Source organism: Drosophila ananassae, assembly GCF_017639315.1.
Source record: "Drosophila ananassae strain 14024-0371.13 chromosome Y unlocalized genomic scaffold, ASM1763931v2 tig00000150, whole genome shotgun sequence".
Lineage (NCBI taxonomy): Eukaryota > Metazoa > Arthropoda > Insecta > Diptera > Drosophilidae > Drosophila > Drosophila ananassae.
In genome coordinates, this window is record NW_025319085.1 from 16,770 (window position 1) to 29,442 (window position 12,673).

General features: G+C 50.1%; 1 protein-coding gene across 1 annotated transcript; it reads left to right on the plus strand.

Moving 5' to 3' along the window:
* Window positions 1-7,518: 7,518 nt before the first annotated feature.
* On the plus strand, window positions 7,519-8,936 carry LOC123258244. The gene is made up of 2 exons (XM_044718117.1): window positions 7,519-7,697; window positions 7,751-8,936. The coding sequence occupies exons 1-2, from the start codon at window positions 7,519-7,521 to the stop codon at window positions 8,934-8,936; spliced, it is 1,365 nt and encodes a 454-aa protein (XP_044574052.1).
* Window positions 8,937-12,673: the final 3,737 nt, after the last annotated feature.

Sequence of the window (12,673 nt, forward strand, 5' to 3'; positions counted from 1 at the left end):
TAGATGTAGACGTTTCACCAAACAGTGGGGGTCTACCCATGTTCAACTGCAATGTTCGGATCCGAAGTGCTCCAAGTGAAAGATATTAGTTCATGTTCATTTCGTATGATTAAATATTCTCAAAAGTAGCGGTACTAATCTAAGATTACAACTAATCTTCATAGTTTGGGATAGAAAGGCAGAACATAACAGGGATTTTCCATTGTACTTATCTATATTTATGCAACTATTACTCTTGATTTTTTTACTCACTCAGCTTTACCGATTCTGCATCCATCGTTGGGCTCAAGATGACGTAGGTGATCTTTACTGTGGACTTAATTCTATTGGAGAATTGTACAATGGGGAAAAGACCTGGCTGATCTCTCTTTCGAGGCTGGGTGGGTTTGCTTAGAGACTAAATTTAAGGATAAGGTCCTACACTAATTAATTCATACTCGTGAATGACTGCATCTATGCAATAAATTTATGAAATTCAATTTATAGTACTACAACAAAGGGAATTGTTATTATGGTTGGGAGTCGATACTTTTGTGGCGCAGCTATCGAGGTTCGCCGTGGAAATTGTTCGCGTCAATCTGCGCTAAATACAATATTGACACACATACATATATGCTCGCAGGCATGGTCATCGTGCTTAAAACTAAATACTTGGCTATGTGGGTCCTATGCCGCCCACAGAATCATGACGGCAGCTCGCTTAAGCCAAAAAGAAAAACCTAATCGGGGGCGGCGGCATCCGTTGGTTGCTACTGCAGCTGCTGAACGACACCTTATCGCCAACCTGTGAGAAGATAGGAATTGGGGTACGGTGCACTGATGATACGATGCTGCTACAAGCCCATGTGTGTCCCACTGATTCGGCGGGGGTGGCTTTGGTGGTGCTACAGCCTCCTGACTAATCCGACATCCGATCCGAGGCCACTTGCCACACGGAGAGCAACCGGCTGATCCTGGTCAAATGGGCTACCTGACAAGGGATTGGTCAGGTTTTTAAACTTGCACTAATTCAATTATTTGGGGTCTCACCTTATGAATTTTTTTGTTAACCCACACACAAACACAGGCAGTTTTTATTATTAAACCGTCTTAAATTTGCTGGCTGAATGCCTGCACTGCCTTCACTGTATAGTTTTTTTTCTCTCTACACGTGTCCGCGGGATTTTCTTTTTATTTCACAATATGTACTCGAGGCTCTTCACTCGGCAAAAGATCAGAATAAAATGATTTCTGCGAGCGTGGGTAAGTACAGCCATTCCCTGCTGCACTAAAGCTTCCCAACCTAACGGTAAGATAGAATGATTTTCTACCTACTTTTGGTCAGTGGATGCGTGGGTAACAGGGCTTTGCGTATGTCTCTTTCAAATTGGTTTCTCCCTTCTCTATCTCCATACAGTAAGGGTAAGAAATATTGTCCTGCCTAGGAAGTAAATTTTGTTGTATTTTCATATATAGGGTGCTCGCTAAAATTATGAAATCACCCCGAAGCGGTTGGCTTGCTTCTTCCAAAATGATATGCGGGTCCGCAAATTTTCAAATGACGAGCGGGTCCGCAAATTTTGTTTTTATTGATAACAACGGCCTCGTAATGGGCTTCGCTGCCGTCGTATTTTTTTAATACTTCGTATGCATCTGATGCAGCCTGCCTCCACGAAACGTACTTATCGTGGCTTCCATTGAACGTCGGCAGAGATTTTACTATGTCTAACTTGACATCGCATTTTATTTCAGGGTTCGGTACTGCTCTTTTATAGACTTCTACCCGCGCATGCACTATCAGCGCGCTAACCTATGTTCTAACCGCTTCTAATTCTGAGGCGAATTGGCTTCTCAAACGCGCTTCCTGATCGGCGAGAGCGGTGCTGACCGCATTTGCGACAAGCGCTTGGATCATGTCCGCGTTCATTTTTGGTTGATGTATGTTCCTAACTTCGGGTCGGAACCCTACTTCTTCGTTATCGTCGCTATCAATTTCCTGATTCACTTCCCTATACTCGCAACTCATTGGCAGCTAAGGGAGCTGGGTAGGTTAGCGGTGTTTATACTGGGCAGATACGAGGTATTTAACGATTGGGCACAAGGCAAAAGGTTTTGATGGGCCACTTTTTTGCGATATAAAAGCCGAAAAAAAAATTTAGCGAATAATAATGGATCCATGGATCCCATGGAACAAATCGGGACCGAGTCTTCTAGGGAAGCTGGAAGAGTTGCGGGACCCCCTCCTCCAGCTGGGTAAGTCCGACAGTCTCAAGTGCGGAATTTAAAGCGAGTGCGCAAGGATCTGCGATCAGTAGCTTAAGGACCCCCTGTGGTTAAGTCTGGCGGCGGTACGCGAATCAGCCAAACAGTAGAAATCAGGAGCAAGTGGGAAAAGAATCAAGGATCCGCGGCGGAACTGAAGCCCAAGGGTAAAACGAGTCGGGTTGGGTTATTCCCAGACACGACAGGTATCCTGACAGGTATCGGCCTGGCGTACGCCTTGTCGATTCCTGATCGGCCACGGCGAAAAGGCATTCCCAGTGAGCCAGGGATACCGAAGGTCCACGGCACCCGCAAAGGAGAAGCAGCAACGGAAGCAGCAACAGGAGCGGCGATAGGAGCAGCGACAGGAGCAGCGACGACGAGGGAGCAGCGACGACTGAAGAGCAGCGACGACAGAAGAGCAGCGACGACAGAAGAGCAGCGACGACAGAAGAGCCGCGACGACAACAACGAGTCGGAGAAGCTCATTCAAAGTCTGGCAGTGGCAGAATTGAAAAGTATAAGTGGCATGGAGCCACAAGCGCGGAAGCCAATCCCGGTAAAGGTTGACTATGCGAAAGTGGCCAAACAAGTCCAGGAATGGTCGTTCCTATTCGACGGAACAGGAGATCCTCTCGAGTTCATGGACCGAGTAGCATGGTCCTAAAACTTACGGATTGGAAATAAACACAATCCCGCGAGCGATGCCAGAACTACTCCACAGCAGAGCGCAAAGATGGTTCATAATGAATGATGAGAAGTGGCCCACATGGAAGGAGTTTAGAAGCGAAGGCCGAAAGGCCTTCGAGGCCTTTTTTTCTGCCGAAAGGGTATTTTGAGAAACTGGCAGACCAGGTTCGGCAGCGGAAACAGTGGCAAGGAGAACCGTTCGAGGAATATATGGTGGACCTACAGACGCTAATGAAGTCTTTAGGAAAGTCCTCGAAGTAGGTGATTGAAAAGCTGGTGGAGAACTGCATGCCGCGCATGAAAATGTTCATGAGGCCATACGCATGCGCATCGCTCGAGGAGGTTATGGGTCTAGCCGAGGAATTCGAGGAGCTGGCCTTCGAAGAAGAGGTCTTTCATAGGCAAGCCTCCGCGGTAGACAGAAGGTGGCCAAAGGAGGAACTGCACCAGAAACCACCGGAGCAACAGAGCTCCCCAGGACAGGAATGGGGGCAGAGCTGGCAGCCTGAGGATCGACGCCAAATGCAGCAGCAACAGCAGCTGAGGCAACAATGGACAGTCCCAAGGCAACAGTGGGCAGCAAGCCAAAGTCAAAGACAGCCGAATCTGTAGTGGGCAGCGACGCCTAGACAGGAACATATAGAAAACCCAGCGCAGGCTTGTAACAGGTGCGGAGGCATGGGCCATCGGGCCAGTGGGTCAGGGCCAGGAACCCCAGAATTTTGTTTTGAAGGTAGTGCGGCGCAATAGGGGTGAGGAGCACAGAATGCTGCCAAAGAGTGGAAAACCCGCAGCGATCTCAGCCGTAGAGAGGAAGACAGAGATCGCGAGGTGCTGCCTCTCAAAACTAGTTGGTGGTTTATCAGGAGACGATCAGCTGTTGGCGGCGGTCGTCAAGGTCGGAGGTGCAGAAAGTGATGGCCATGATTGACACCGGGGCGACGGCTAGTTTCATCTCAAAAAAACTAGCGGAGAACCCGGGAATCGCCGGAGAGCGGAGAACAACAAGGAGACTAATAAAGTTGGCCAGAGACTCAAATGGTACTACAGACAACAGTAAGCTTTGGCAACAAGGAAAAAAATTTGAATATGTTAGTGTTGCCAGGCATGGGAGACATCGCTTTGCTTGGATGGGATTTCCTCGCAGAATTCGGCATAACAATAAACTGCGCAGGCCACCAAGTCACGAGAAGGAAAAGATGGAGCGGATGCCTGGAGGATAGGCTGTCCATAGCCATAACTGGACCCACGGAGGAATGGTAGAGCGAGCGGGACAAAAGGTTGATCGAGGAGGAGCTAGCGGCGTTCACAAACCAGAAGGGTTATTCGAACAAAACGCAGCGTAGGATCACGATGAAGGACGACATCCCAATAAAACAAAGGTATTATCCGAAGAACCCCAAAATACAGGAAGCGATCAATGAAAAGGTAGAAGAGCTACTGGAAAAGGGATGCAGAGGGCCATCAAAGCGCTTACAGCTCACCCATCGTTATGGTTAAGAAAAAGACGGGTAATTGGAGAATGTGCGTGGACTTCCGACAAATAAACGCAAAGTCAGTAAAGGATGCGTACCCGATGCCACGGATAAACTTCATACTGGAACAATTGAGGGAGACAAAATTTTTCAGCAGCCTCGACCTCAAGGATGGATATTGGCAAATCCCAGTGGAGGAGGAGAGCAGGAAATGCACGGCTTTTACTGTACCAGGGAAAGGCCTGTACCAGTGGAAGGTGATGCCGTTCGGATTACACTCGGCCTCGGTAGACGGCCAGACACCAAGAGGCGTTTGAGAAGTTAATGTCGCATTTAGCAGAGGATCCAGTGCTGGCATGCCCCGATTTCACGAAGAAATTTCTGCTACAAACAGACGCCAGCTATCACGGCGTGGGTGCAGTGCTGACGCAAGACACTGATGAGGGCGAGCGAGTGGTCGCGTACGCCAGCCGAACGCTATAAGCCGCGGAGAAGAATTACTCGGCAACGGAGAAGGAGTGCCTAGCCATAATATGGGCAATTCGGCAGATGAGACCATACCTGGAGGGGTACCAGTTCGACGTGATCACGAATCACACGGCGCTGAAATGGTTGAACAATATAGAGAGCCCACTGGGAAGGATCGCGAGATGGATCTTCGAGTTGCAACAGTACGATTACGTTATCAGCTGTGTGTGCCGATGGACATGAGGCAACAGGTGCTGAATGAGAACCATGACGCACCAACAGCGGAACATCTAGGCGGAAGGAAAACGATTGCGAAAGTAGCAGCAAGGTACTTCTGGCCAGGGATGCAAAGGGACGTAAGGAACTATGTCAGGAAATGTGAGACATGCATGCGGTATAAACCGAGCCAGATGCAGACCGCAGGGAAAATGCAGACACAGGTCCCAGGACACAGGAAACAGGACCGTTGCCGAGGTCCAAGCATGGAAACACCATGCTTTTAGTGATGATCGAACGCTTTTCAAAATGGACAGAAATGGTCCCAATGCGGAAAGCCACAACGGAGACGCTGCAAAAGGCAATCCGCGAAAGGATCATCGCTAGATACGGGGTGCCAAAGGTGATGGTGACTGACAATGGTGTCCAGTTCACCAGTAGGAGTTTCCAAAAAATTCTCGAGGAGCTCGGAGTTTGTCACGGATCACTTAACCGCACCATTCACGCCGCAGGAAAACCCTACAGAAAGGGCAAACAGGACGGTTAAGACTATGATCGCCCAGTTTGCAGGCAATGACCAAAGGACATGGGACGAACACTGGCCAGAATTAATGCAGTCGCATTGTAAATGATTGCCAGTGATTGCTGTGCTACGTCACGCTGGCACAAGGAAGGAAAGGTGCCGGCTTAAACCATAATTAATAAACATAAACAAAACAAAAAGAATTTGAAATCAAACTCAACTTGATTTAGAAAGTTCGGCAGTCGCATTGTAAATGTGTGGCCCTTTAGTACAATGAAATTATTTACGAACAAAGACGAAAATGTTGATTTTAGTATACAAATTCACTGGACTGAGATTCGAAGGACTGAGATTCTGGACTGAGATTCCGTGGCTCCCATTTTTTACTGGATTTGTTCCAGTGAAATAACGTGAATCACCACACACCAACGTCTTCGCGAATTGGCCAAAAACATCAGGTTTTTGACACAATGTAAAAAAAAATTCATTTAGAGTCGTTTTCGGAGCTTCGATCGCTCTTTGGAGAACATTTTCTTCAGTGAAGTATACACGTTGACCGTTTTCAAGATGTATATTGCCAGATGTTGGACAGCAGGATCTCTTTCGTGGATGGGAAAGCTGAGAATATGCCAAATAGCTTCATTGCTGCTAATGTATCTGCCCATTTGGTATCGTGCTATTTCGTCATTCTTATTCATGTTTTGTACTTCAAATATGGCCAAATCATTGCATTTGTTTACATATTTACAAATATACTTAATTGGTTTAACAGAACTGCAAAGCTCAACATTGATATGAGCTTTGTAAGTTTTTAAAAGTATTGTAAATGTCAGTATGTAAGTATTGTAAGTCGCATTGTAAATGTGTGGCCACCATTCTCAGTACTTCTGCGGCGATACATTGGATAACCATCAATATCCGTGATCGTGTCATTCGTATGCGGCTTTGGGAAGTTTTTTTACATTTTCCATTTCCCTTTCACGGTGTCGTCATGTTGAAAGCACCGCTTTCCGGATCATGGATCATGTTATTGGTGACAATATCAAATAATTCTTGATCAATTAATGGGGCAGGAATTTCGTATGAAATTATTTGATCGAATTCTTCAGGACGGATTCTATCTTTAAGCCTGTGAGGAGATTAGATCTCCCCCACAATACGGATCGGAGGCCCAAGCGGGGCAAACGGAGGGGGCAGATAAAGAAAGCCCGCCGATAGAAATGCGGCGGGAATTGGAGAAAGTTAACGGAGAGAGTAGAGGAGCGAAGGATTAACGGCAGGAAGCGAGATTTGCAAGGATTAACGTGCGCCTCTGGCACTATATAAGGAGGGCCCCTGGAGCAAATCGGGACCGAGTCTTCTAGGGAAGCTGGAAGAGGTGAGTGAAAGACCCCCGTGGGTAAGTCTGACATTCAAGCGGGAAAGTTTCCTTGGAGGAATTAGGAGTATAGGCTGAAGAACCCCCCGTGGGTAAGTCCGACAGTCTCAAGTGCGGGATTTAAAGCGGGTGCGAAGGATCTGCGATCAGTAGCTTAAGGACCCCCTGTGGTTAAGCCCGGCAGCGGTACGCGAGTCAGTCAAACAGTTGAAGTCAGGAGCAAGTGGGAACAGGGTTAAGGATCCGCGGCGGAACTGAAGCCCAAGGGAAAAAAGAGTCGGGTTAGGTTATTCCCGGACACGTCAGGTATCCTGGCGATAGCGACGGATCGGCCTGGCGTACGCCTTGTCGATTCCTGATCAATAAGTCCAGGTGTGATCCTGTGAAGCAAGGGATAGCCAGCTCGGGAACTCAAGGCCAACAGTAAAACCAAGCAGGGACACCCCGGGAAAGTCATTAGTATCCTGATCCTGGAGTTAAAGGAGACGCGACGCCAAAACCTCTGGCCTGCCATAGATCCTGCGGAGATGGATTCCGTCTGGCGAAAACGTGGCAGACGACGCGACGAGGCCGCGCAAGGCCGTGGACTTGAGCATCGGTTCGAGATGGCTAAGCGGTCCACCATTTCTACGAGGACCAGAGGAGAGCTGGCCAAGATCGAGCGAGGAGTGGATCCCTCCGACGCCCGACGAAGAGGAAATGAAATGTGAGATTCTCCAACTACAATCGACTGTTGAGGAGCACCGCATGGGTGCTCAGATTTATTCGTCGGTGCCGTGGACTACGATACGATGGAGAGGATCACGGACTGACGTCGACTGAAGCTGAGCGCGCTCTAGTACGGCAATCGCAGAGAGAACCGTTTGCTGAGAACGACCAAGGGAAGGCCGCCAAGGACAGCCGGTTGCATGGACTGTCCCCATACTTCGACGAGGACGGAGTAATGCGAGCCAGCGGAAGGATCGACGACGCGACGTGTGTGCCATACAGCGCACGTCGACCGATCATACTGTGTCACGATGAGGCACTGGCGGAGATGATCGTGCAGCATTACCACGAGAGGATGTGCCACCAAAACACGGAGGCAACCATCGGAGCGATCCGGCAGAAGTTGTGGATTACGAACTTACGGAGGCTGCTACGAAGGGTGGTGAGCAAATGCAACGTTTGCAAGCTGCGAAGGGCACGACCAACTCAGCCCGAGATGGGTCCCCTTCCAGAGGACCGGCTGGAGGCCAACGGATGGCCCTTTAAGTTCACTGGATTGGACTATTTTGGACCGCTATTTGTGACGGTTGGACGATGCACGGAGAAGAGGTGGGTGGCTCTGTTTACGTGTCTAACCACAAGAGCTATCCACTTGGAGATGGCTCACGATTTGTCCCCCGATTCCTGTATAATCGCCATGAGGAACTTTATGTGCCGACGTGGACCCGTCGTCAGGATTAGGAGCGATAATGGAAAGAACTTCGTTGGAGCCGACCGCGAAGCCAGGAGGTTCAGCGAAGTGTTCGAGCCTGCACAGATCCAGGGCGAGCTGTCGTCCAAAGGAGTCGAATGGGTCTTCAATTGCCCGGCGAACCCAGCTGAGGGTGGCACCTGGGAAAGGATGGTGCAGTGTGTGAAGAAGGTGCTGGCGCACACGATGAAAGAACTTGCGCCCAAGGAGCACGTACTGGAGAACCTGCTGATTGAGGCGGAGAGCATAGTGAACTCTCGTCCGCTCACTCATCAACCAGTGACGGTGGACCAGGAGGCTCCACTAACACCCAACGACTTGCTGAAGGGAGCACCCGATGTTCCAGACCTTCCCAAGGATGACGGACAGGAGTTCGTGAGATGCGCTACCAGGAAGCAGTGGCGCATAGCGAGGATGATGCGGGATCGTTTCTGGAAGAGATGGGTGCATGAGTACCTGCCTACACTTGTGCGCAGGGAGAGATGATGCAAGCACCATCACAGTTCATCTGTGATCCTGCTTTACCACGAAGGGAGTGGAAACGAGGCGTCATGGAAGAGGTGTTTACCTAGAGAGATGAATTTGGCGGAATTAGACCAATTTGCGCCATCACGATAAGAGGGAAGAGAAACTGCGGTAGGTTAAAGACTAAGTAGTTGTAAAGATAAGTAATCAATGTAACTCTTCCAGAATAAAACCCATCAACAAATACAGAACTCCAACTGTTGTCCAGCACTAGTGTTTGAAGTGTTTAAAGGCATTCCCCGTGATCGGCCAAGCGGCGACACGGACGGTAAAGACGATGATCGCTCAGTTTGCAGGCAAGGACCAAAGAACATGGGATGACCACTGGCCAGAATTAATGCTGGCGGTGAACCATGCTTCATCACCCAAAGCAGAGAGCCAAGAATGTCGAAAGCGATATTCGACAAAGGGGCATTGGGGACAGGAGAAGCACCAGCCACCACCTCAGAAAATGCGACAAAATTACAGGAAGTGTTCGAGCTGGTGCGGAGAAACACGGGAGACACTCGACACTACAATCTGAGAAGGCGGGAGTGGAGCCCGAAGATCACCATTGCCCGAGCACCATTTGTCCAAAGCGGCCGAAGGTTTAGGCCATACATAGTGACGAATTTCATTTCGCCGGTGATTGCCGTGCTACGTCACGGGAGCACGAAGAAAGAGAAGAGAGCTCACTTAGTAAGTGAGCTAAAAGCCCAGGTGGAGGAATCGGCACCGCAGACATAGGGCAGAAGAAAAAGGAGAATGTGCAACACACCAATAATGTCAACACACAAAAAAAAGGGGGGAAAGAAACGGCCGAAAGCCAAACAAACGGAGAAAGGAAGAGACCTACAACAGGAGCAGGAAAGAGGACAAAAGAACCGTAAGAACGGATCTATTCCAGGCAGCAGGCCTATAAAAAGGCAGCGGTGGACACCGGCCGGCCTTCTTTTATTTAACCGAACAAAAAAACATGTGAGGAGATTAGATCTCCCACACGCCAAGACAGGTGGCAAGAGGGGCAGCAGCGGGGGGGGAGAGAACAAACAAGCCAGCACGGCAGCGTCGGATGGGACAGCGCTGTGTATAGAAATACGGAAGGAGAGAAATGCATCAAGGGCAGACGGCATGCGGGGGCAGCAGCGCGGGCAGGGGAGCCGGCACGAAAAGGATCAAGGATCCGCGGCAAAACTGAGGCCCAAGGGTAAACGAGTCGGGTGGAGCTATTCCCGGACACAACAGGTATCCTGGTGTAGTAGCGGCAACGAAGGATCAGCCTGGCGTACGCCTTGCCTGCTCCTGTCCGTTCGAAACAGGTGTGATCTTGTAACCGGAGGGATAGCCAGCTCGTGAACTCAAGCCCACAAGTAAAACCACGCAGGGACATCCCGGGAAAGTCAGTAGAATCCTGATCCAGGCGCGGAAGACAGCAGCAACAACACAGGCCCCGCAACCAGAGTTCGTGAGTCCAAACGACGGGAACCGTGAGCCGTTTCGGCGCCAGGCACCAAGACCACACGACCTGCCGGGCGCAAGCTTTAAGAGGGCGTGTGTATTGGCACCAACCCGGAGCGGGGATCGGGGATCGACGGGAGGACGAGCGGTCGGTCGGCTGAGCCAAGCGGCCGTTGAATTTCACCCTTTTTGTAAATTTAACATAATAAAGGGGATTTGTATTAAACGAGGCATACCGTGTTATTTCTGGGCTCGGGCAATCACGTCGAATCTATAAATTTGGTGGAACGTACCCCCAAACTCTGTGAGCTAGTCGCGGCATTTGTTCCGAACAAAACATTAGCAAAAACAGTTCGTTACACCTGGCGCCCAAACTACGTGATTGCTTTAGAGTCTAGGAGTAACACAACTTCAAGATGGGGAAGAAGAATTGGATTTACGCACTTCGCAAGGAGGAGTTGTGCGAAGTGTGCAGAAAGCTCGGTCTCCCAGCGGATGGAACCGTTGAGATCATGAGGGCACTTATTGCAAGGTGGGTCGACGAGATGAAGGACGACGATGTGATGGCGGTCACGCGTGGATTCGAGGAGAAATACGCACAGAGGTCCACGCCGAGGCAGAGAGCGGTGAGCGATTCGGACAACCTCATCCAACGCGTCCACGAAGGGGGTCAAGGAAAGGCTAGTGGAGAACTGCATGCTGAGCATAAAAATGTTCATCATGCCATACGCGTGCGCATCGCTCGAGGAGGTGATGGGTCTGGCCGAGGAATTCGAGGAGCTGGCCTTGGAAGAAGCGGTTTTTAATAGACAAGCCGCCGCGGAAGACAGAAGATCCACCGGAGCAACAGAGCCCCACAGGGCAGGGATGGGGGCAGAGATGGCAGCCTGAGGAGCAACGCCAAATGACACAGCAACAGCAGCCGAGCCAGCAATGGACAGTCCCAAGGCAACAGCAGCCGAGTCAACGATGGGCAACAAGCCAAAATCAAAGGCAGCCGAACTTGCAGTGGGCAGCGACGCCTAGACAGGGACACGTAGAAAACCCTGCGCAGGCATGCAAAAGGTGCGAAGGCATGGGCCATTGTGCCAGTGGGTGCAGGAATCCCGAATTTTTTTTCTGCAGGATGTGCGGCGCAGTAGGGGTGAGAAGCACAGAATGCTGCCAAAGAGCGGGAAACGTGCTGCGATCTCAGCCGTAGAGGGGAAGGCAGAGATTGCGAGGTGCTGCCTCTCAAAACTAGTTGGTGGTTTATCAGGAGACGATCAGCTGTTGGCGGCGGTCGTCAAGGTCGGAGGTGCAGAAGTGAGGGCCATGATAGACACCGGGGCAACGGCTAGCTTCATTTCAGAAGAGCTAGCAGAGAACCCGGGAATCGCCGGAGAACGGAAAGCAACAAGGAGACTAGTAAAGTTGGGCAACGGGAGCCACATAGAGACTCAAATGGTACTCCTAACAACAGTAAGCTTTGGCAACAAGAAAAAGGATATGAATATGTTAGTGCTGCCAGGCATGGGAGGCAGCGCGGTGCTTGGATGGGATTTCCTCGCAGAATTCGGCACAACAATTAGCTGCGCAGGCCACCAAGTCACGATCCCGAGAAGAGAACGATAGAGCGGATTACTGGAGGATAGGCTGTCCTTAGCCATAACTGGACCCGCGGCGGAATGGGAGAGCGAGCGGGACAAAAAGTTCATCGAAGAAGAGCTGCGGCGTTCCCAAACCAGAAGGGTTGTTCGAACATAGCCCAGCATAGGATCATGATGAAGGACGACATCCCAATAAAACAAAGGTATTACCCGAAAAACCCCAAAATACAGGGGGAAATCAATGAAAAGGTAGAAGAGCTACTGGAAAAGGGATGCAGAGGGCCATCAAATAGCGCTTACAGCTCACCCATCGTTATGGTTAAGAAAAAGACGGGTAATTGGAGAATGTGCGAGGACTTCCGACAAATAAACGCAAAGTCAGTAAAGGATGCGTACCCGATGCCACGGATAAACTTCATACTGGAACAATTGAGGGAGACAAAATTTTTCAGCAGCCTCGACCTCAAGGATGGATATTGGCAAATCCCACTGGAGGAGGAGAGCAGGAAATACACGGCTTTTACTGTACCAGGGAAAGGCTTGTACCAGTGGAAGGTGAAGCCGTTCGGATTACACTCGGCCTCGGCAACATTTCGAAGGGCTTTTGACCAGGTCATCGGCCCGGACATGGCTCCGCACTCATTTGCGTATCAGGATGACATTATCGTGATC

Excerpts from the sequence above, each read along its gene's own strand:
- LOC123258244 (XM_044718117.1), top strand. The coding sequence starts at position 7,519 with ATGGATTCCGTCTGGCGAAAACGTGGCAGACGACGCGACGAGGCCGCG. Across the intron at positions 7,698-7,750 it reads CGACGAAGAGGAAATGAAAT|ATTTATTCGTCGGTGCCGTG; the intron begins GTGAGATTCTCC and ends ATGGGTGCTCAG.